This window comes from Hippoglossus stenolepis, chromosome 4 (assembly GCF_022539355.2).
Source record: "Hippoglossus stenolepis isolate QCI-W04-F060 chromosome 4, HSTE1.2, whole genome shotgun sequence".
NCBI classification, from domain to species: domain Eukaryota; kingdom Metazoa; phylum Chordata; class Actinopteri; order Pleuronectiformes; family Pleuronectidae; genus Hippoglossus; species Hippoglossus stenolepis.
Window position 1 is genome coordinate 4,569,741 of NC_061486.1, and position 26,116 is coordinate 4,595,856.

At 44.3% G+C, this 26,116-nt stretch overlaps 1 protein-coding gene across 1 annotated transcript in view; it reads right to left on the bottom strand.

Annotated features, from left to right (window-relative positions):
• The window catches only part of zmp:0000001236 (mastermind-like protein 2), a 41,197-nt gene extending 15,081 nt beyond the window's left edge, over positions 1-26,116 (bottom strand). The window contains exon 1 of the mRNA XM_035153790.2: positions 24,815-26,116. Within this exon, the coding sequence (XP_035009681.2) occupies positions 24,815-25,225 (411 nt within the window). The 5' untranslated portion in view covers positions 25,226-26,116. The remainder of the gene's footprint in view (positions 1-24,814) is intronic.

Consider the following 26,116-nt stretch of genomic DNA (forward strand, 5'->3'; position numbering starts at 1 on the left):
TGTGGGAAATGGGAAGAGATGATAAGAGCTCCTTTGAAGAGAAATCAGCCATTATGTTTACTGAAGGCAGATTTTTTCAACAGTTACTGTGGCTCAGCTCGTCGTTCCACGGAGAAACTTTGCTATTCTAACAAAAAAAACGCAGCTTGAGCACAAAATAAATCCTTTCGGAGTCATCGCCGTTCAAATATCAGCTCTCCATTATCCAAATGCACAGATTAAAGCCAGTATTCCAATCAGCCCCTGCTTTGACGTGCCCTTTAGACGAGTTTAATATGATATCCCCGAAGGCTAAAGCAGCTCCGGCTTCAGAGGAAAGTATGTAGGGGGCCCCTACCAAAAAAAAAAAAGAAGAAGAAACAAGCAATGCTGGTATCTCTGCAATCACCGGTCACTGCACAGCCATTACAATGATGAGAGAGCTTAATTGAGGGTGACAAGGTATGTGAGGCTGCGCTCGGACAGTTTGAGTCACCGGTCAAACGGATTTTTAATACAGCTGCGGCGTTTTTCGTTTGAATCTCTAAAACACAAATCGTAGGTAGTCTGGGCCGACCTATTGTCGATTCTCCTGTGAGGTACAAAGAGTCCGAGAGCCGTGTAGTTCCCGGCCCTCTGATTCAAAAGATGACAGGACAGCAGTGAAGTGATCCTGTGAACCGGCGTGTGTGTGTGGGTGTGTGTGTTTGAGGGGGTGGGCGGACTCTTGTCAAGGCCTCGCCGCAGTAGCAGCTAGGCCACGCCACTGCAGACGTACCACAGGTCACCAACATCGCAGTGACAAGCTGTCACATCACATACACCCATTGCCATGTGGCTCACAGAGCTCCTGACACCGCTGTCGCCTCTCATCTACATGTCATTCTCCACCACGGAGACGTCAGCCGAGGAGGACCGAGGGCTCCCGGGACTCAGGAGCGATCCCGTGCAGCACGTACCGCTGTGGCTTTCAGAGTAAGAGGGATCCCTTCAATAAATGATTCAAAAGCTGCAAACGACATCGGCCGCAGAATCATTTGCAGGTTTTAAAGGAGACATGTTTCGCTTTCTCAGGTTTTCTTTCCTCTCGAGAGTGGAACAGTGACAGCTCACTTTGAGAACGCCTCTGGTTCCGGAGGTAAATCTCCCGTTCATTTCTCCAATGGACGTCTCCTGGAAACAGGCCGAGCAGCTACAAGATGAATCGAGACCATAAAGCATTTGACTGTATAAAAATATTGGAAAATGGAATAACTATGGAAGGTACGGAAAAGGTTCAACATTGCGACTTCCAGCATTATTCTTCTTGAATTTACCGTTGTTTTTAGTATAGTATTGCAATATAAAGTTTGTGTTTTATGTATATAGTTTTTCATATACCGTATAGTACAGTAACCTAGTGTAGTAGAATGTTAGAAATCGTGGTTGCTCTGTTGTGATCGCAATGTAACGCTGAATTATCTGATCAGAGCCGACATGATTTTCACGGTTGAGGTAAACATTTCCATGGTAACAGCAAGTTCCACCAATCAGAGACGTCGCTACTACACCTGGGGATTGTGGGTAGTCTAGTATTTCTCTTTGACATCGTGAATAAAACATGTTTCTTTCTTCGAACACAGCTGACATCAATACGGACTTGTGGCTCCTACATGAGCATATAAAATAGTTTCACAGTCTCTTGGCCTGTGGTGAATCTACCATGGATGGTTAAATTAATGGGATTTTTACTTCCAGAACCACACTGTTGAACTCTGTTGTGTTAGGTGAAAGGTCTGCGGAGTTTGTCCTCGCTCATAAAACAGAGACAGGCCGACGGACAGGAAGACCAGAGCCAGACATAGATAACCGTACAGAATCTGATCATCACTTACATACATGCTAAGATGTTACTGTAGGTCAAAGGGTTCCATTCAGTTGCTTAAATTCTCACTGGTCCAACAACACTCAAGTTGTGGAAACACCCTCGATGAGCTCCCGCTCTCCCGATCCACATCTGAAGTGTTTCACTCTGAGCACTGAAAAATGACAGGACATGATCTATCGCCAATGATGACATGTTTCTTTCAATTGGTGCATGTACTTAAGTGTGAGAGGCAGGAGGTAAAAAACAATTTTCAGCCTGGGAAACTGCTCGAGGGTGTGGGAGGGTTCACATAAATCAAAACCTTAAAGGGCTCTCACCAGCAAAGTCTTAAGAATAAGAAACTAACAACCCTCGCAGACACCAGAGGTCACTGTGAGCATGAGAAGATCAGATGGAAATGTTCAAGTTAACAATGCTGGATGCACTTTGAGGATTTACAACATTAGAGAAGGTAAAGCTGGATAACAACAGGAGTGTAACCGGAGTCTGTAGGAAGCCTGGAGCTACATGACGTGGGTTAACATATCAGCAGCTCTGGGTTCCATGGCTGTCTTTTTTGTTTGACTATCACATTACACAAAAATAAAAATAAGTGCTTAGGTGAAACCAAGGCATACAAATGAGGCCTGGACATAAACTGGCCGATGATTTCCCTCCATTAAAAAACAAATCCCTTGTTAAACCCGTCTAAAGCACGACAGGCATGTTTGTAGCCTTAAAAGGCCATTGCCACACAACTGCAAGCACCTTTTTCCCAGCAACTGTCAAACACAAGGCCGGCCTCCGGTAATGCCACAGGAAAAGGCCCATAAGCAGGGAACAAGTTCCCTTCCTGTTTTCAAAGACGATTCCTATGGCATGCAGAGTCGTTTCCTGCTCGCTAGGCTCATTTCACCATCTCAAACATCTGGCTGCTCTTCGGCGTGCAGCTGCAGCACGGTGAGAGCCAACAGTGCCACTGCTGAGTTGAGAAACACAGTCGTTCCAGTCATGTCTCTGGACACTACAAAGAAAACCAACGTCTAACTTCACTATGTTATCAAAGGCTTCCTAATAGTGTGAACTGTTCAGGATCTGCAGCAACTTTAGATGAAATAACCTGTAATTGTGGTCAGGGCTGGAAGTAATAACATTACTTTCACTCTTGATACTGTGTCAAATAGCTTTTTTGTGTGTACTACTTTTAAAAAACAGTAACCTCACTCCTTTAAATCAAGGGTAAATACAAAAGTGACATTGTGAAGCTGTGATTAACTTTTTGAGCCAAATCAGCAGCAGTAGCAGAGCAGAAGCTGCACCACCCGCCAAAAACATCCCCAAGTGGACAAAATCGAACACGCCGGGAATGCCGTGTGACCAACAGGTGCATGCTGGGTCCGCAGCTAAAATGTTGATGGTGAAACCTTCAACTGGGACTTTTATGTTCACCTCTAGCATCAGCGAGGTGTCGCGCCACCTTTCTGCTGTTTGTGAAAATGCAGAACTCGTTTAGCTCAGTGTCCAAACTTGGAGGAGTGGACTGGTTATGTTTCACAGAGGGAATGAATGAGCAGTGACGTTGGACTTAGAGCAGATTGTGCAGGACTCACAATAGTGACATTCAGACAGGTGATTGTTTTAGGCCACTGTACACAGGAGAACCACATTGTGTCTGTGTTTGCAGCCACAGTGGAGTTTCTGGTTCGGATGCATCGCCTCGTTTTCTGCTCCTTTAAGTGGCAGCTTTTTGATTTATGTAGCTTAATATTGTTATGTAAAGTCAACAGTGACCTGCAGTGGGATCCACAGGCTGCAGACGGCCTGATTGGTGGTTTTCTGTGCGGTTCTTATCGGGGAACAGCGTATATGGATTCAAATACCAATCTCAATACACCTGCTAGCCTAAAGTTGTATTTTAAGTCAATATTTGTTATCTACCACCCATAGAAGGTTTGATATACACACAACAAAAAAGTGAAGCCAAAGTGTCTCAATCGCCCCCTAGTGGCTGGCTGCAGTATTGTTTGTAAACCCCGCCTTCATATCTGGGATATTTTGGCTTCACTTCTGGATATTGGGAGGAAGTGGAGATATGTCGTCCATCTTTATTTACAATCTATGTTACAATCATACATGATTTTCTACCACCACCTCTTCTCGCCTTCTATTTACTCAGAGTACATTTTAACTGACTGACTTTGCATTTTTATCAGTTTTACATGTACTTGATCTAAATTTAAGCAACAGTACTTACACTTGTGTATTATCTGTTGCAGTATAGTATTTACGCTCTAGCTGTAACATATTTAAGTCCTGTTTACGCGACTGCAGTTCCGAATCAGGAAACACTATTCGTCAATATCTGATATTACTGCAGCAAAGTGCTCTTTAGCAGCATCGCTGTGGCGATTTCCCACTGAAACAAGGATCCATTTTATATCCCATGGGAAACCTGGGCTGAGTGGTTAATGCTGTGCTAATGCTGCTTCACTCAGCCAGGTCTTGATAAGCCTCATGCTCTCAGAGAGGGGAACACATTTAGTGTTTTAAACCGCTTCAGTGGAGAAAGCTTGGAAAAATCCACTGGTTGGAAAACGGCGCACTTGTTGAGTTTTGTCATCTCTCTCAGGCTTCTCTTAAATTACACCCTCACGCATTAGGACAGGCGAGCAGTCGCACTAATCTGCCCTCACGCTCTGAAACAATCCTCCACTGGTTCTGTTTGAAAAGGGGACTGCTGCAGCGAGAAAGTCAGAAGAAAAACATAAGTGAGTGGGAAGCTTTATTTGACTCCCACTCCTATCAGTCCTGACATTCCAAATAAGGTCTGTGTAGACCAGCGCTCGCAAGAGACCGACACAGAAAACACTGCAGAGCTCTCACCGACGCCAACCAAGGAAAAGTGTGCGTGGAGGGAGGGAGGGAGGGAGGAAGGGAGGAAGGGAGGGACGGAGGTGGGGGTGGGGGTGGGGGCACATTGGGGGGGGATCGTGGAGCAGAAAATATGTGACCTCTAAAAATTTATCATCAGCCTGACATTTCCCAGAAGGACAAAAACAAAACACCACATGATACTGATACATCTTAGATATAAGTTGGATATCGCCATTCATGAAAAACAAACAATTCGGGTCAATTCTAAACCTTTTGCCTTGATTCAGAATAGCTGTGGTCTGAGAAACAATCGGCTTTCACTCTGTTGAAAACAGGAAACTCATGGGAATCATCTGGTGGAGCTCGAAATTAATAGCTACACAATACAGTTTGCACTCAGACGGCTCCACACGATTGTAGGAGGTAACTACACCAAGAAATCATGAGAACATGTTCATGGTTAACAGCAGATATTAAATTCACTAACAAAACACACGTGAAGGGAAAACACTGATCGAAATCAAGTGCAGGCTTCTTCCTGTGTGAGTTTTTATTTTTCTCTTTAAATTCAATTAATACTTTTTTTAAATAATAACATTGAACCAGATTATTATTGGAAAGGGAGCACGGAGCTAACTGCTCCACAAGGCTCATGCTCTATCTCGTCATGCGACAGGAAGTCTTAAAAAAGAAAACCCCGGATCCACCCGTTTATCCAGATCGGCTCCTCGTGTCGTGCCAAAAATATACCTGGGAATCACTATGGCGGCGAGTAGAGCGTCACTCTGTCGAGGCTCAACAGTCCCCTGTATTTTAATCAAAGAAAACCAGTCCCCTAAATATCAAGATCCATGAATTATTCCCTGGGAAAATGGTGGAAGCGTCAAAAAACATAAATTCCTGAATCCGCCCTAGATCCCAATCCTGACCAAAACTTTCCTGGCATCCTCCCCGCACCACACCCTTCCACTAAGGTAATCCATCCACTGCTTTGTGTGTAATGCTGCCTTCTATCAGACAAACACACACACACACACGCAGATGAAAACATAACCTCCTTGCCTCGTATTGGATAATATCTCGTTGTTTCGGTTGCAGCACATTTCTCAGTCTCTTTTGGAAGTGGAGAACAAAGCGTAGATATAAGAGACGGAAACTTAAATTTGTCAGGCGACAGAACTCTGACCTTGAAATGAACACATTGGCTACTTCATCTTCATGTCACGTGTCAGGATGGTGTCAGTTCTGCACTTTGGTGGTTAAAAAGTGACTACGCTTCAACTTTTCATTTGTCGCTTCCTGATACCACAACATCTGCATTTTGGCAACAGAACGCTCTTCTCTACAGCGTTTGTTTCACACTCAACTTCTGTGTATTCTCTTGCACACGTGAAATATAAAAAACATTTTTATTTCGAGGGGGGTTTGCCTAAATTGCCTTCCCATAGAGCCCTGCGGGTACTGAGCTCACAACTGTCTGGGCGAGCGGTGGCTCTCACAGTGGCAGGGAGAGTTCAAGGTTGCAGCAGAGCTTGTGTCTCTGAGCAAGTTCGTGCTTGTAGGCAGCTCCCAGTGTGTGTGTGTGTGTGTGTGTGTGTGTGTGTGTGTGTCTGTGTGTGTGTGAGTTTTTGTGTGTGAACCCACGCTTTAGGTCTTTTTACATGTCGCAGCTGGTGAGAGGCAGAGACTCGGTGTGCTCTCAGGTAATCTGTCCAAGTGGAAAAAAACTCCTTTCCCATAACGCGATCATTGACACGCATTCAAAGTTGAGGGGAAAACACAAAGCAACCGTTGTTATTTCTGACAGTTGGGAGGATTTGTTTTTCCCCCTCTTCTCATTAAGACAGTTATCTCTAAAGCGTGCAATCCCATCCCATAATAGTTCATAGCAGTTACAAGCAGGTCCGAGGTACAGCGGCATCTGGTCAAGAGAACGTCTCGTCCGTTGCTGGGAAATAGACAAACTGTTCTTAATGGTGAGCATTTTGTCTGTGGTTTAACGTGCACGTCCCAATTCTTCTCCTGCCAAGACATATAATCATTCCTACATCACTAAATTCCTTTTACCTCGTTAAATATATGAAATTCAGTTTGGCAAACGCGTCTACGATTGAAAAATGCAATTCTGCTTTGTCTGACTTCCACTGACAACAAATTAGTAGAACTAGAAGAACTAGAAGAGCAGCCAGGGAGCGCCAAGGCCCAACTGTGCCCTTATGAAACCACATTCAAATTCACCAGATGAGGATTTTGATTTGGATCTGCACCAAAATGCACACGCTGGTAAATATCAGTCGAGCAAACATGCCTGATTTTTTTATCATTGTGATCCAGGAATTATTCTCTGAGATCTGCCCACTGATCCGGATCCTCACCAAATATAATGTGTTATTTCCAAATTTTTTGCATAATCCTGCTAAATGACAGAGAGACAAACAATCTGATATAAAAACATAACACATGTATATGACAGATAGACTGAGTGGACGGCGAATCCTCAAAATTCAGCAAAAGAAAGCTGCTCAGACGAGGAACTCGGAGCCATGTGGCAGCATCTGTTTAAGAGGAGCGCGCAGAGAGCAGAATCTGGCCGAGCTCCCTCTGCCCGTTCTGTGGAACTGGGCCTCGGAACAACAAACCAGACAGAGGCTGTCATACGGCAGATGAACCAGCAGATCGCACATGATAGCAGAAGACGAAGACATTGGAGTGAGAACGAAAATACAAGATAATCAATCTCATCTCGAGTTGTGCCCGAGGCCGGCCGAGCAAAGTGAGCATGTTGGAAGAGTGCGAATGACGCAATAACAAAACCTGTGGCATTTATAGTTTAAAAATGCAGTTTGGTAGAAAACGTCATTCGAGCAAAAGCAACATCTATACCTTTAGTGCCAAGGTGACGAGATCCAGGATATCGCCTCGTACATTCTGCTGCTGTCATTTCAAATTACACCGTGTTGGGTGGAGGGGGCTGCACACATGGAACTATCTGCACCTTCCATCCCAGGATATGATATTTAGTCTGGGTAGAAGAGATTATCCTGCCTGCTTATGTGAATTTCACAGCTCAACTGGCAAGACGTCCCTTCACTTGCTAGACAGCTGTTCCCCCCCCCACCCCCCCACCCCACCTCGCTTTGACTACTTCAGGCAAAACAGATGAGCCTGGTGACTCAAACTCAGCCAAGGCAGCATAAAATTCCTTCTGACCAAGGGCATTAATTCACCAGGAATGACGATGAGGACAAACACTGATAAACATGGCTGTCGAGTATGTTAATCACTCAGTTGATCTGATGTGATGCACTCACTTGTAGGAAAAAAATGGCTTTTAGACTCGAAATATGTGCACTCTGCAGGTCAGTGACCCACTTAAGTGACTGTTTAACGACCACATGTTCAATTATAGTAAAACAAATATCTGAGGTGAACGTGTAACTTTTACGGTAACAAGGACAAACGGTGTCATTGATGGAAAAGCCCACAAAACCGAGCAGAACAGCCAATGGCAACAGATGTTCCAGGCCTGCACATGTGGCCCTGAAGTCTGAGTCAAACCAGCGGCTCACAGACGAAAAAACACTGCAGCTCCAGCGCTCGATGCCTGTAGATGGCGAGAGGCTCAAAAGTGCAGCAGCAGCCTTTGTCTGTAGGAAGCAACATCAGCATGTTCTTCAGGTTTTTAACAGCGGCGGTCGCTGCTAGTTTTTTTTTAACATGTGAAGCTCCCTCATGTAGAACTAATGCCGGCTTTAAGACATGAACTCCAGAAAATGACTGGAAAATTGGGTCTGGATATTCTCCGCACTTTGCCTTTAGCGTATGAGGAGCGCAGCAGGAGACTGTCAGAGTCGGACGTGACTACAGGAAAATCTCCCGAGCGTTCAAAGGAGGCGGTGGAGCAGCAGGAGCCAGGACATAACGTACAGTTTCTTTCCTGCAGAGATCCCGCGTCAGCTCTTATCCCCAAAAGCTCTCGAATCTCGTCGTCTTTCCAGGTTGACATCTTCGTCGGCATCTTCTACGTGTATGGCTCCTCCTTTTCAACCTGAAATATTTGTATTGTCTTTATTTTATTTACACGTCATCAACCCGCCCACTCGATCACGGTGAATTCTCCCACCAGATATAATCCTGCTGCTCACATGGGGTCATTCTGACATTCTCCAGAGTTTTTACTGGGGGGGGGGGCTGGCAGGACAAAGCCAGAAGAATGTCTGCAGCAACTGACGTTTGCATTTTTTACGATGTCTCTGGAAAGTTTCAGGAGATTATCCGGATTTCTTTCTTTAGTATATTACATCCTGTCTTCAAGCAGAATCCCCATTCACCACCATCTGGTTATCAGCGCTCGCATGAACATATTTAAATGTTCAAATCCAGGAAGAAATTATTAGAGGCTTTGATTTGTTACATTTCAGTAACAAACAATCTAAATCACATTAATTCACACCAAACTAAAGGGCTTAGAGTAAATTCATATTTAGTGCTAACATATATTTCAGTATTATACGTTATATATGTAACCGTTATTATTACAGGAAATAATACAACAACCTATTTCTGCTCTTCAGGGAGCTACTCGAACCAGCGGAGGGTGGAATCGAAGTTGGGAAAGCACGGGCCCCTATTAATCTATCCCATTTGACCATGCCTGTGCGCAGCTGAGCCGCAGGACACCATGCTGTTAGGTTATGGCATAAAAAGGCTGGCTTTGTTGCCGGATGTGGGAAAAACATCCAATGGACTCTAAAAAAAGCACAGGAAGGAAACTGGGGGTGGGGTGGCAGTGAGTAGCAATGGGGGTGTGGTGGTGGTGCAGAGTGGGAGTGAGAAAGGAATGTTCTCCTCACTCTCTCTTTCTTCGTCTTGTTATCATGCATACGCACACATAATAACCCCACTTTCCCAACTAACAGCTATGAAAAGAATGCTGCATCACGGTTTTTTCCTCCGTGAGGGACGGCAGCAGAACGCGTCCTCACTTGCTCGCCGATCGTTCGTTTCGCCATCTCAGCTCTCCGGCCGAGTAATGATATTATTACTGTTTAATAGCGAATTGAGTTTCGTTCGGCCCCGTGTGCTGCATTGTGTGTCAGTGTTTGGAGCGACTGACACCGTAGGAAATTGAGGGAGAAGAGCAGAATAATTCGTTGATTAATGATCATTGGCAGCACTTGACCTAACGCATGCTTCCCCGTCTGGTGCCAGAAAGCTTATGCTACATCCATACTAATGTTTTAGAGATAAAATGGCGTTTTAATCTCTGTCCAGACGAGCGTTTTAGCTCCGTGTCAGAAGTATAATCTTCGTCCTCCTGAAAATGCATATAACACGACCTTTCACGTTCAATGGGCACGTGCACGTTGGTGTCAACAGGAAGCAGATTGTCCTCTCTGCGGCCACACGGTGCTTAGTTGCAGAAAACTACTAGAAATGAGGAACAGCGATGGTGAAAAGATCATGGATTTCATTGCCTTGGACCGACAAAGAATTGGAACTCTGACTGATATGTGTTGAAGCGGAGCCAGCGACATTTCCAAACTGGTGTAAACGTAGCAACAGTCTCAGCTTTTGAAAGTAACACAGTTGTGTCACAGTCCAAAGTTTGTTTTAAGGATCAATGTCAGTGCAGAATAGCTTTAATCTGGTGCAGATTACTCACATTTGACCTGGTTTATAATGATAATGTATATTGTATGGAGTTACACTATAAACCAACACGTTGCTACCATATAGTTATAGGATTCCCCTCTTTTATTGCTGTGAGACTTAGTCTCACCTTCTGGAAGCAACACCTGGCGAACACACTTTCTACTTGTTCAACTAAAAAGGGGCAAAACAACTATTCACAAGAATTAGGAAACATTTCTATAATAACCTGAGTGTGCCAAGAACTTTGAGGGGAGAGGAAGACATTGAAAATAAAGGTCCTCATTCGGATGCTCGGAATTCCCTCCCTTAACTTCCCGTTTTTATTAGGGTTTTCACTCTGAGTTAACAGAACAAAAGCACGGAAACCTATCGTACACTGTTATACAAATCCAGTACAACACCACAAACTGCAATCTCAAAAACATAAAAGAAAATAATAGTACTTTATAATATCATATAGGAGTGGTTTCAATCTCTCTAGTGCACTTATCTAAGTTAAACGTCTGGATCACTCTACTGCAGCTGACATCAATCTTATGTAAATCACACAACAGTAAAAATGTAAACAATTTGGCTGACAACGAAAAACCCGACACACATCATCCATCACACAGGAAAGACTCTGCTTCCGTCTGCTCATCACTTTCCTCACACTGTGCATTGCTGCAGCTCCTCTTTTCAGCCTCTGTCTGAAATACTTGGTTTTAGCTCCTGTCTCTTTAAGGCCTCCCTCCCAATAAAGCCCAGCCTGCTCTGATTGGTCAGCTGCCACACTCTGTTGTGATTGGTCAACCGCGTCCAGCGCCAGTAGGAAATGTCGGCCTCCGCTCTCACTTTACCTGGTTTTGTTTCAGACAAGCTGCCCTGAGTGCAATAAGCAAAATCTGGGGCATTGGGACGTCACATGTCATCTCAATAATTCAGAAGTTACGACCGGACTTTGTCGAGGTGAGTGGAGCAACTTTGCAGAACTTTTCACATTTACAAAACAACTATATGAGACACCAGAGGGAAGAAAACAGAAATCGAATCATACGTCTCCTTTAAAAAAATTACCTTGAACTAGACAAAGCACAGTATATTTTAAAAGCCCTGTGTGCTAGCACCTCCGTCACTGCAGGCCTGCTTCCCGTTACGGGCAGACTGCAGATGATTGGACGGGGCAGACAGAGACCAAAGATCTTCCCCTGGTTTCACCTCCCTGTCGATGCAACAGCGGCGGCTGTGTACCTCTAGGCAAGGTGCAGAGAGAGAGAGCAGGCGCCAGAGCGCGGCTCAGCACCGTGACACCTCACCGCAGCCGAGCACTAACGCAAACATTCCAGCTGCCACTCCTCAACCTTACTGGCAGAGCCGCGGCGAGAAACAAGACCATCTATGTTCCTCCTCTGGACCCGTATCTGATGCCCGGCACAGGCTGGTCTAGACGTCGGAAACACATGAATTAGGATTTTGACAGTTGTGGAATTTGGAGGCTGATATAGAACCGGTACATATATATTTTGTACTGAAACATTTGCTGACAGCCAAAATATTGTGGTGGATTTATGTTGTGGAATGATTCAGTGGATTTCTAATATTTCTATCTGTAGAGTATTGCAAAGGCCTTTGAATTACGAGATATTACAGTTTTATTTCCACTTTCACAATTAAATTGCTAGTTCTAATTTCCTCTTTACAAACTTTCTCTGCAACAACGATGCTGTGATGGTCACCTGTCACCTCTAACTGACCCTACAGCCATTCACAAATGTTTTCATGCACTGAACCCCGCAGATCCTCCGCCGTTTCTCCAGAGGACCCGCTCCTATTGTAAATATAAAGTATTTAAATATAAAGGGCCCATTGTAGGGTAAAGAAAACAACAATTCGTACAATTTAGATAAAACACATGAGTGAAAACATTAGTAGGATTATTTTCTGCCAATAGATCCCTTTCACCTCAATCTTGTGTTGTGATCACGTCAGGACCTAATTCTCCGGAGATCCACCGTGAACTGAAACAAAAACCCTGATAAGAAAATAAAGTGCTAACTGCCAAACGTATGCTTGGGCAATTTGTTAAAATGATCAGGGAGCTAACAAGCTAACAGTTTAGCCAGACTATCCACTACTTTGCTTGAAGGTAAAATAGAAAGTGAATGCACACACAGGGAAAACTGTGTGTGCACCTTAGGCCAGTAAGGTAGGTCAAACTTAAACTATGATGGATGTTCACAACAATCAGTTTGCCTTTGTTTTCTCCTCCAAATAATGCCGCACCTCCAGATAAAGCCAAAATAAAAACACACACATATCTATACAATAACTCTTTAAAATGTCCTTTATTTAAAGGTCCCATTGAGATGCAATGTCTCTTCTTTTACATAATGAAGACAGTAAACAGACTAAACCACAGAATAAACCTGTAGGGAAATAATGTAGAAACTTATGGAAAATAAAATGTTAAAAAGCAACTCTTCAATCCCTCTCCAGTAGTTTATTACACCTCTTTCAACTCGTGTTTGTTCCTTAAAATCACATATTCAAAAGGTTTGTCAAGAAAAAAGTCCCCTCATGGTCTAAAAATGGCTCAAATGTAACTCAACACCTTCCTTCCTCTTATGGTGACTGGGATTAATGCTAATGTGGCCATCATGTCTATAAACTTGATTTTCACAAGAGGGGGACTTAAGAAGAATTTCAAACTATATATATTGTTTTGTTTATATTGTTTATATCTGCTGGGTGATTCATATACTTCCACCAAGGAGGTTATGTTTCCACCCCTGCCTGTCTGTTTGTTGAGTTGTTTGTAAACAGGATTAACACAAAAGCTACTGGACAGTTTACAATGAAACCTGGTGGAAGGATGTGGTATTGGTCATAGAAGGATCTATTACATTTTGTGTTTTCACTTTCTTTAACATTGTTAGATAGGATGTTTTTTTAACATCGTTGATTTCTCAGAGAATAATTCATGTTGGTTGATGAAAGGAATCGTATATTCAGTGGACTGACATTTATAAGTTTGTGCAATTTGGTTAAAAAAATCTGTATCAAATTGATTTAGATGTGGTTTCGTGATGGGACTGTTGGGCCTTGGCGCAGAGTTGCAGTCTTCTGAGTTTCATACTTGCATTTGTTTAAAATATGAGAACAAGAAAACCCACTTGAGACTGTCTCATATTGTTTAAATCAGCTGTTTGCTTCAGATTGAGTCACTAACACGACCCATGAAGCTTGTAGATGAAACCCTGCCCCACAGCAGTGGAATGATTTAACTACTCAGCGATCTGAGTTGGGAAAATAAAAACATTTCACCCACATTTATATTTGGTGTGGCCAAGTTGACAGGATCTCATTTTTGATAAAGTACCAGCTCAGTAGTTTAACTGTAATTCACACATTGGTGTTAACAGTAGGACAGAATTTTTGCCAGGTATTGTTTTTGTCACTGCTGAGGCAGAGAGAGGGCGGTTTGCATATTAAAGAGAAAACAGATGAAGCAAAGGAGATGTCAAGGACTGGAGACCCAAAAAAAACCCAAACTGTAACGTATACTTATGCAGAATTTGCTATGAGTTCCTGACGTTCGTTTCATAAACAATGTCAGGAACATTTCAGACATGCAAACGCTGCCTATATCAATTTGGTTTGTGACTTTCACCTTTCGTACATTTCACGTCTGTAATGTTCCCCGGAGGAGAAGAGCAGAACGTTACCACGATGCAAATGGAGTTGAACTATGACTCCGACCCCCGAGCGCAGGAGCGGGATGGAGGGAGGGAGGGAGGGAGGGAGAGAGAGAAGAGAGAGGGAGCGAAAGAGAGGAGAAGAAAAAGTGAATGCTTGTGCCTCTTTTCAGCACTCCGCAACTCTGGAGCCTGGGAACTTCGGCAGCTTGGCCGGGCTCTGAGAAATATCCTGAGCTGTAATGTAAACATGTCTGAACTCTGATCTGGCGTGGCCCTCCCCTCCACTACCCTTTCCCCCTCCCCTCCTCCCAGTTTAACCCAGCGCTCTGTGTTCGGGGGGTTTGCCAGTGACATCAGGAGCCCACTTTCTCATTTCCTGAGCGGGGTAATGACCCTGGGGAGAAGAGGCCGTTTGAAGTCCTGCAAATAAAGCTGCTTTGCTCCGAACCCAATTGTTCCCCGGCAGAGGAGCGAGATTGGCCGATTTAATTCGCGGTTTGAATGGTTTTCGTGTGATAAATAGACCTCGTAATGAACCTATAAACCCGCGGCTGAAGGCTGGAGTGAAGCCTCGTCAGCGAGGTGTGGAGGAGGGAGGTTGTGTGTGCACGCGGTGACACACACACACACACACACACACACACACAGCGAGTGGACATCCACACCCAGTTCTCCAGAGGCAACTGTGATAATCAGATCTGTTTACGACATCAGCCGCACAAGTCCAGGAAACTCTGACATATCAGGTGGCTGATTGGATTGTCAGATACGTGTGAGAACAGTTATAGATAAGCTCCCGTGTGTCCGAGCACACAACTGCTCTGGGTTCCAAACAAAACCTGGATACTTGTCAAGGAAAAACACAATATGAACACAAAAACACAAGCCTTGTCTACACTAATATTCTTAATATTTTAATTAAGACTTAGCGGTACTAACCAAATGTCGACAAACTGGTATATAGACGCCATTGTTGTCGTTGTTTCTGGCTCTTGCTCTTCACACAAAGCAACAGTGGGCATTTGCGAAGTAAATTGCGATGTCACCGATTTCCCAAACGCTCCATTTTACATGTAGCTTCACACGGATAAACACCGAAAGGCATTTGTAAGATTGAGTTAAAACGCTGTGGGAAAATATTTATTTTGCTAAATCTCCACATTAGTGTGGAGGGGGAATAAAACACACACCATTATCACCGGGTTACAACAGCCTGTACTTTCTGGGTCTTGTCCTTTAACAAACAAGTGAGCAAAGTTATTGCTCATGTTTTATTTTGTCCCCTGGATCCAGCTTCCATGCACGGCACATAAAATACACCTGAACATGCTTCTTCCCACAGGGTTCCAGTTTCAGCGCCGGGTAGCAAAGCACTTGTGGAAAGACACTCCGAGGCTCTAACCCTCCTCCCCTTCCTCCTCCTCCTCCTCCTCCTCCTCCTCCTCCTCCTCCTCCTCCTCCCCCCGTCTTTTTCCTCACACACAATCCTGCCCTCTCTTCAATTAAGTCAAGCAGGAAAAACCTGACAAACCTCAAAGAGCTCTCTCAGCAGAAGAAATCGCATCAGGCATGAACGGATACCTCGACAAGGCCCCTCTGAAGATATAGATGTACACGGGCATGGTCCTTTTTCCTCTTTCTTCTTCTTCTTCTTCCCCTCACATATACACTTTTTGTGTCCACAGTGCAGATGATGAAAAGCCACGAAGAACCCTATTTCCTGGATGAATTTATTAACTACAATGAGCGCTAATATATTAGTCCTGCTAAAAATTCCCCACTGACTGCAGTATAGCACAGATGATGTTTTTTTCGTGTCTTGAGGTCCACATAATGCTCGAAAATTCAAACAAAGTGCTGGCAACAACGGGAAGCATGCTGAAAGCACAAATCAACAACAAAGGGATACAGTGGGGACTCTCTAATCCAAGCCCCTCGGGAACGGAGGTATTTCAACCCAGAGAAATGTTCGGTTGGATGAAACGCTGAATGCTGGGGTAATTCATATTCATTCAAACATGAAACAAGTATCTGCACACAGTCACTGGAGTCTGCTGCAGAATCTAATTTGCGGTCGGAGGAAATTTAAACAGAGTTGTGCACCATTTTTCCAGGTCATTTTCAAATTTTGGGTGTATTTATCACATTACATGTTTTAGATCCGTATCGTCGACACATCCAAGGCCAGAAAATACTTTACTGGTTTCATAGACTACATCTTGTTCATTTTATTCAATTAACAACTAGAATGTCCCTCAGAGACCACAGACCTGCACCAAGGCCACTTGTGAAACCACATTTAAATTCACCAGATTTGGATTTTTATTTGGATCTGAACCAAATTGCACACACGCATAAATATCAGTCCCCTAAACATGAAATGATTCTCAGAGAAATAAAAGGAAAATGTTGAAAAACACCTCACAATGTGAAAAATCTTGGATCAACCCCTGATCTGGATCTGCACCAAAGTTTAACGATATACATGTCCTGTAATATTTGTGCAATCTTGCTAACTAACTAACAAACAAACAAAAAGATGAGCAGCAGCAGCACATTTTCAGACGGAAGATTATTAGCAAAACTTCCATTGTCCAATGTCACGTTTCCTGTTTGACTTACAAATTAATCAACCCTTTTTAACCCCAGACACGTCGCATTATTGTTTTGTTTTTTTATTCTTTTGAGAATAAACAATGCCAAACAGACATACACGACCTATTATTCATTACCACCCGGACTATAAATGAGCCCATTCAGCACATAAACACAACAAAGCCTACTCCTCCAGGGAGGAGACGCTGCAAGGCTGACGTTGATCATTTATTTTCCACAACGCTCGTATCAGAAGGTAAAGCCGTTACCTTGCAAGCTCATCTGGACACCACGGACCACGGCCAAGGACAGAAATCGGATACGATCTACGGCCAGTGGTTCCACTACAACTACCAGTTAAATTGACTCTACAGATGAGGCTGTTAGACGCTCGCACCGCAGCAGCAGCAGCAGAGCAGACACCCCCCCGGGGCCCACCTGGACCGTCAGGGGCCTGCGTTCCTCTGAGCATGTTCCCACTTATATTGTATCATCCCCTTGAAGACCGAGGATGAGATGGGTCTGCTACATGATTTCGGCAGCACTCTTCAAAGACAGATACAGCCTCACCATCCCATAGGCTGCTGAATAAAACATGAGGCAAGCGCAACGGGGTGGGTTGCGTGTGTGTGTGCGTGTGTGTGCATGCGTGTGTGCGTGTGTGTGCGTGTGCGTGTGTGTGTGTAGGTGTGTGTGTGTGTGTGTGTGTGTGTGTGTGTGTGTGTGTGTGTGTGTGTGTGTGTGTGTGTGTGTGTGTGTGTGAGAGAGAGAGACAGGTGGAGGGTTGGATGTGTGGGAAAGTGGGAAGAGGGAGGGATGGGCTGCTTCTTAAAAACACTACTAGAGATACTGTATATACAGAGCAGACGATCCATGAGGGCTTTTGATTTGACACACATCCTCAGTGCCCCGCTGAGCGTCTGGAAGCTGCCGTCGTCCTCATGTTCTTCTTTTCTGTCTGATTATTGCGTGTGTGTGGTCTGTTTTTTTACTTTTTTTCTTTTCTGGATTAATCTAAATCATTCCAGAAAAGAACGAGAGCGAGCCGGTGTCAGAAAAAGCAGCAAATACTAAATCTTGCCAGGTACAGAGATGTCCCAGATTCACGGAGCACGATTTCCAACACGCCGCCGCATGACACCACATTTGCTGAGTCTCATCTTCCAGGAGAAAAATACACACACGATTTTTTTCTCCTTCCACCAACACAACATTAAATGAATCATCCAATCAAAATATGACATCTTTCCTAAGGCAATAAACTTATACTGATTTATTTTATCAACATGGACATCAAATTAATAAAAATGCAGTTTGAGGTATTATTAGTTTCATGAGCAGATTCCTAGATTTTCTATGAGCAATTTTAATGCTGTGGTGAATATAAAGCTGGATTTACCACCCGGCGGTTTTATGCCTCCACCAACCAGTGCAGTTTCAGTCTACATACTTTCTTTTCCAGACTAATATGAGGTCACTGTGACCTTTGACCACTGAAACCAAATCAGTTCATCTATGTGACCAAGTGATAACTGGTCAAAATTTGAAGAGATTCCCCGATCAATTACTCGATGAGTCTAAATTTGAAAGGTATCTCTCAAGGCATTCAAAAGGCAAAAATGTGATTTGTGATGGTCCCAGTGACCTTGACCTTTGACCCCACAACCCAGTTAATCTGTGAGTCTAACTGAACATTTGTACCAAATCTGAAAGAATTCCCTGAAGGTGTTCCTGGAGATATTGTGTTCATAAGGCAACAACGTCGTTTTGTGAGGTCACAGCAACCTTTGACCTTTGACCCATGAGCACCAAAATCTAATCCTTTCCTCCTTGAGTCCATATGAATAATGGAGCCACATTTGAAGAAATTCCCTGAAGGAGTTGTCGAGATATCATGTTCACAAAATGGGACGAATTGATGAACGGACGGAAAACTTAAAAAACATAAAAAAGCAGGTACATTGCATGAAAAGATGATGATGCAGATCAACTCACTGGGAGATGGATAGTGATCCTGGAGTGGATTGGACAGACTGGGATGTTTTTCTGCTAAACGAGGCTTTTAAGTTGACATTTTTACAGATTCCTTTATTGACCGAAACAACTTCCAGTAAGCCTGAACTGTAAATCAGTTGTCCTGAGCAGCCAGTGTCTCATAGGTCTTTTCTGGGGAAAATCCACTGGTGCACAGGAAGTGATACATAATTTCTGGCATTGACAGTGTTGTTTGGAGTTTGGTAGTCAACAACAGCTACCATGGCTGGACTTACATGGAAAGATCCACAGTTTAATCTTGTGGAGGTGGTGAGAAGCAGCAGCTGCTCGGGACTAAGGATGTCCTCAAAATCAACAAACCAGAATTGCTAGGAAAACCATTTAGAGAGTATTTGTTGCCATCATGACACCGAATAATATTAAAGCTGCAGTTTACATGTATGAAAACAAAGTCTCCATAATATCTTTGCTAAGCGTATTCATTAACTGAAAGGGATTGAAAAAAATAAAGCCCCTCTGAGAAATGACAGTCGTCGGTGAACTTTGTTTTGTGCCACTTAAAAAAAAAAATCAGAAAGCAAAAGCTTATTGAAGCCTGTGCCCTGCTCTCCCCGGAGGACAGAGCAATCGTGATCACAAAATTTGTGTCACTAAGTTGTTTATAGCGCATGTTCTCTGATGTTATCACAAAACTGTGTTTACTGGGGAATAGAGACGTTCATTTCACGCACGATTTAGCCCGAGGATGATACAGTGGCTACCGACAAAGTCAGAATCAACACACTGTCCAAACAAATGTCCGACAGAGGCAGTAATTTCCTGGAAACTGACAGGCCGCGGCATTAGCCGTGTGTGTGTATGTGTGTATGATATTAACCTACCATTTACCTCTTCCTTATATTCAGACCCTGCTTACGTACTGTAGATCTGTTACTGACATTTTATGACGTGTCCTTGGATGTGACAGTGTAGTGTCGAGAACGTGATCTGACATCAGTCGGTAAATCTGGCTGATGATTAGTGCAAATAGGTGTTTTCCTGTTTCTCAAGGCAAAACGTAACCAGGATCCTTTCCATTTATATCAGAGGATACAACACAGAAACTGCTATGACTTGTTAGTTGTTAACCCAACTACTAACATGGTGGAGGCAGAGTGTATAACGCAGCCAGCCACCAGGGGGCAATCAAGATGATTTGGCTTCACTTTTGAGGAGGTACCACGTCGTCCATCCATTTATGTACAGTCGAAGCCTGAAAATACTCAGGAAGTACTTGAGTAAATAAATATAAAATGGATTATTTACTGAGAGAGCATCATGCTTACTTTTTGTCATATTCAACAATCTTTAAATACTCAAATCTTTGAATCTAAGAAGTCTATATTCCCAACCACTTAGCATCCAGCAGTGAGCACAGTTTGACAAACAGCCTTTTGAAACCATCACAATGACTGAACCATATTGGAAAACATCATTAAAAACAGAATAATGTGAAATGTAATAGATTCAAAGTGTTGTTGCTGAAACATTTAAATAAAAAGACGACGCTCTGGATGTATATTCTACACCAAAACATGCCCTGTATACATAAGCAGAATTGGATTGTGGCCGCGTGTAAACCATATCTTTGAATGGAGACTAATCCCAAATAGAAGGAAGAGATTAACAGTTGGCTTTACACAGTATATGGAGGCCCATCTTAATGTCTTCTAATCAGAGCACTAGGAGACGCTCGACTCATCTCACAGCTACAGTCTACACACAATGAGACAAGCGTAATCACATCAGGCTTACAGTGAAACCGCGCTGTCAATAAACAGCACCCACAGCGATCCCCCTTCCCCACTAACGGGGGGACTTAAAGTAATTCAGCATTCGGATCGACTGACAGCCAGCGATCCCGGAAAGAAAAACTTCAGCCTTCCCATGACAACATGGAAGCGATCTGTGGGCTGAACATGGATCCGCGCTGCATCCTCGGGGCTGGGTAAAAGCTGAGGGCCTCACTGTGGGTGGCCCCCACGGACCTGGGCTAATTGTTTCACATCACAGCCGAGCCGGGGCTGAGCTCAGACCACCGGCAGCTCTGATTCAGGCGGTTCAACAGCCAAACAGGGGATGCCAGGAAACACTTACAGCGCACACCCCCATCTCCGTGCACTCGCGCACACACACGAACACGCACATTCACCCATCATACATGACCACAGGAGAGTACAAGGAAATTCTTCCTCTCCACACTGTCGACCCACTAGCTACAGCTGGAAACTGTTGTTACACCCCGAAGATAATGAGGTAAAGGGTCAGTACTCGTGTCACGACGGTTGAACAAAATGTCGCACAAACATTTTGCGATGAGAAGAAAGTATCTTACTTTTTTTTGTACTTGTTTGTTTGTCAGCAGAATTACACAAACACTACAGGGGACGGATTGCCACACAGTTTGGTGGAAGTGTGTGGTATCGGTCGTGGGAAGAAGTCATTCACTTTCTTTCACATTGTGAGATGGTAGCGTTCTGCAACATTTGCACCGTTTCCTCAGAGAATAATTCATGGATCTAGATGGAAAATTCAGGGGGACTGATATTTATGAGTGTGTGCAAGTTGGTGCAGATGCAAATAGCAATTCAGATCGAGTGAATTTGAAACGTGGTTTCATATGGGAACTGTTATGAGCTCTCTGACTGCACTTGGGGTTGTTAGTTAAGATAAAATGTGGTCTATGAAACGTGAAGGTGAGAAGTGTTTTCTTGCATTTTACATTTAGTTTTTAGATGTGTCTGATATGGATCTACAGCTTGTAATCTGACAAATTCACCTCAAATTCGAAAATGACCATGAAGAGTGTTGCACAAATTCCCTCAACTGCAAATTAGCTCCTGCAGCAGAGTTTTGCAGCTTCCTGGAGGCTGTTGGGCCTTAGTGGACATACGCACTCTTTTCACTGCTCTTCCAGTTAAACCTGCAGTGGAGTGGTTCCCAGATTCCTGGCTCCTGACCCCAATAAATCCCAAAGAAAAAAAAAAAAAGGGAGCCTTAATTAGGGCAGAGTTTGAAAAGCAAGTCCAATGTTTGTAGCAGAAAGTTATTTTTATTTTCCTTTCCTGTTAATCATCTTTGGACCTCTCTGATTCAACTTGTGACCTTCTGCAGGGGGGGGGGAGAGGTCCTGAGACTAAGTTGGGAACATCTGATCTGCCATCAAAAGTGCAACTGACTGGAGCTGCCAGTTTTTAATCGTTTGGCCAAGGTGCCAAACTAACACACAAAGAGTATTTTGGGCAGTTTTCAGTACAGAGAGCGACCGGAAACAATAAGGCGAGGAGGAAAAAGGAGGATAAACAGCGGACATTGCACAGTTTGAAGTGTTGGACCTCTGGATGACCGGGGTGCATCGCGCTCCAGCTCTGGAGAAGGAGCTGCTGCCATGTGGATGACACATAGATTCAGTAGTAGGGGGGGGGAACAACAGGCAAACACATCATCAGCATACAGAGCACATTGAGCTCTCGCTGCTGCAGGCCAACAGTTCCAGGATCTGTCAGTAGTACAAGACTGGGAAATAACAAAAAAATCCTCCAAGTGCACACAGGACTGTTAATCACCAGGCGTCCCGTGCCTACTGCTTTTTTCAAGGCCTGTTTGACTTTAAGTAAACATGCGCAGGAAATGTATTCAGTGGCTCCAAACATTTATATGGGGGCCTTGTGCTTCAAACTGTTTCATGGCCAGCACATCTTTCAGGAAGGTGCTTAGTGAGCCATTTGTTAAACGCCTGATAATAGGGCATGACAATGCATGGCATGCTACATGCAGCGAGGCTATATCAGGCTTATGTTTGTTAAGCCTTCAGTTTCTGTGCTCACTATCTGCGTCGTTGATAGACAATGTAATATGGCTGCCGGATCCTGATGTGATGAAACCGAACGTCTGTACATTGTAACACAGGGCTAGTGTTTTCCACTCTGTGACCTATATTTCTGTGGTGAACACTTCCTCTGATACAGGTATGAAGGGAAAGATTGGGAGGGGGGGAGTGTAAATCTAAATCTAAATCTAAAACGGAAGATCCAACGAGCTTTCGACGAGTTCACGCGAGCATTAAGGAAAAATCGCTGGATAAGTGAGCTCTCGTCTCTCCTCCTTTCCCATTTCTCCAATTTCATCTCAGAGAATATCCTTTTGTTAATCTGCTCTCAATGAGCGCTGTTGTTAAGTGCTGCTCACTCCGCACTCCCAGCCAGTCATAATCCATTGTGTTGTTTGCCCCTCGCTTGGTGTACATTTCCATCGCAAATTCCAATGTGAACAGTCAATAACACGCACAGATGTGGCCATTGTGGAAGCCTCACTTCTTCTTTTTTTTTCTAATTCAGAAGAATGCACTATGGTGAATTACAGCTGCACCCCAGGAAAAATATGTGGAGACAAGCGTTTCACTGTGTTTTAAAAATCCAGAAATGATATAAAAATACATCTTTCGCTTTGGAAGAGTTGTTCTAATTTTTTACACATTTTGAGTAAATTCATGAAAGAAGTGGATAGAAGCTGTGCGACTGCACCGACGGGGGGATTTCTGCAGTTGCTGCTGTTCTGCTTCACCCAATCATCATGAAAAAGAAAGAAAAAAAAAAACATATTAACCTCAGGGTTGAAATAAACATGTACGCCAGGACTTCATTTCCTCCTCCCCATCTTGCTGCGCTCATCAGTTTTGTGTAGAACACGCTACTCCAGAGTCAACATCGGTAAAAAAAATGAAACAGTACATGATAATGATGTTCCCTGACCTCCTTCAGACAGTAAGTATAATACATGATGTTGTTGTCTCCTGCCTCCCGTCCCTGTTCCACAGCTGCACTGTACATAACAGCATGAAAACCGAAACACGTCAGGAGCCATAAAGCTAAACTGCACTTCACGTCAAACCCTGTAGGTTATTGCAAATGTGCTTTTCTTGTACGTTAAGACTCTGGATCGTTGCACAAGCCAATGCAAGTCGCTTGACATGCAGCAGGAGTGTGTGTGTGTGTCCCATGCCCAGATCCAGTGATGACAATAAATGAACTGACGGAACAATCATCGCTGTCCTTTTATGGCCACGCTGGGACAAAAAAAAAAGTACATGACATTGTTTATTTTTCCATTCGCCATCTCAAGCAAATCCAGAGCAGGAACATCTGCAATCTTTCACCCTTCTGACATCGGAGTGAAACGCTGGCTTGGGAAATAATTCATATGCTGAACTCCCTGGTGCCCGATGAAGGAAAACAACAAAATAAATCTCCCCTCCGCACTGACGGTGCCCTTAATGCATGGCATACAGGAAGTCAGCACCAGCAGCACCAGCAGCACATTCAAACCACACCGACACCAGTTTATTCTGACACTTTACTCTGGGGGATTCTACCGACTTCACAAAATGAGCATTGAAACGACTGGAAATAAGAATCACACAGCTTTTAACTTAATATACGAGATCTCTGGGAAACAAGAAAAACACTCTTTTGAGAAACACTTCTGATGACTAATGTGACACATGAACTAAACTGAATTATCTGCACTGCACAAACGAGATGACTGTGCATATTAAACCAGCCACAGAATGCAACCATGGTTCCGTCGCTTGCACAGGCGAGATGTTGACACAGTTTTTTTTTCTTTTTTGCAGCAAATGCAGAAGAAAAACAACAAAACCCCCGTGGCCCAATGACCCCAAAACCATTTCCTCTGAATGGATTGCTTTGCAAACAAGGCTTTGTGATACAGCATCATCCCATCTACTTCAAGGGCCACTTCAATCAGTGAAACCAGGGAACCCAGATTTTTTACATATTCTGGTTGTTAATCCTGCCTGCTGGGCCACTGGGTTTGATTTTCCTGTTGAAGTTCGGACCAGGCCTTAACTCTTTGGTCTTCACTGCAGAGGGATTTGTGTAGAACTACAACACAAGTACTACAGTGAAGTACAGTGAAGTACAGTGAAGTACAGTGAAGTACAGCTCTCACACACACTGATCGAATACAATGAACACAAAGCACTTAATGACCTGTCCTGACCAGAGTTGAGTTCTTATCCAAGTTTGGGCAGAAGTTTGCACATCACCACATGTAATAGGACCCATGACATCACCGTCATCATTGCCATTACTGAAACCCTCCCGCCGCCCCCCCCCAACCCCAAAAAACTCACCGCTATGCGCGTAGAGATCTTCTGCTCGCCCTCGGTTCCCTTCTGCTCCCCGTTGGACCTGCTGTACTCCGGAGGTTGCTGGTTCGACCCCCGGCCGCCCTTCGTCTTGCGGTTCCCGGGCCCCTGGTGGACGATGTTGAGCAGGTGAAGCGTGCTCTCGTGCTCCCGGTCCGAGCTCTCGGCCTGACCCCTCTGGTAGCGGTTCTCGCAGGTGGAGTGGTGCCGCCTGCACAGCTCGATGCGGGCGCGCAGACGCTCCACGATGGCGTTGTGCAGCTGTGGCACCGCCGACCCTCTGGAGGTGGCCACCCCCGGCCCGTTGGCGACCCCGCCGGGCATGCTCCCTAAACCGACACCCAGCATGGGTCCGAATGGCCCCGAAGCGGACTGAGCGGGGGTCGCCTCTCCCATACCCGCGGGTCCACGGCAAGTTTAGCTGAGGTCCACTGAGCGTAAAATGGACCACAGTGCGGACATGGAAGAAAACAACGCGTACGGACTCGGCTATGGTGCCATGTGGGAAAGAAAACGGACTGTGCGCACAAACTCACCGGAGCTGATAATAATGATGTAAAAGATATATTTTTTAAAAAACCTATAAAGTGAGATAAGGTCAGAATGAACTCACAACATGCTCCACGTTTTAAAAAAAATAAAAAAAAGTGCCAGTGTTGGAGAATTTCATTAGTGATTTCCTCCTCTGGGGGGTGTCACTGTGTCAGCTTATAATTAAAACTCTTAATGATTTACAAACACGCAAAGCTGCCGGATTCACAGCTGGAATGAATCCGCTCGACCTCTTGCGCACTGATAAATGATATTCAAAATGAGCCCCGGTGGTCACATCCCGGGCACATTTCACTTTTCATCTCCAACGTGCCACACTTTATTAGAACAGAACCCCGCGAAGAGGAAAAACACACAACGCGGACACAAAAAAAAACCCAAAAGGGGTTTCCGATGATGGATTCAAAGTGAACGCACGGAAAAAAACCCACTTAAAGTTCGAGACTCACGGCATTTTTTGTGCGTAAAAAAGGGGAAACGAGTCCTTCTTTTTCCTCGCTGCGTCTTTCTGCTTCCATCCGCATGAGGAGGATCTTGGTCGCGAACAAAAACCCGCACAAGTCACCGAGCGAAACGCGGAGAGACGGAGCACAAACCGATAGAGATCCGTCTGAAATAGTCCATTGACAAGCGTTTGTCCGTGTGGTGCACCGAGGCAATAGAGGGAGCCACTACACACACTCACTCTAACACACACACACACGGGCAGACACACACTCTCTCTCTCTCTCTCTC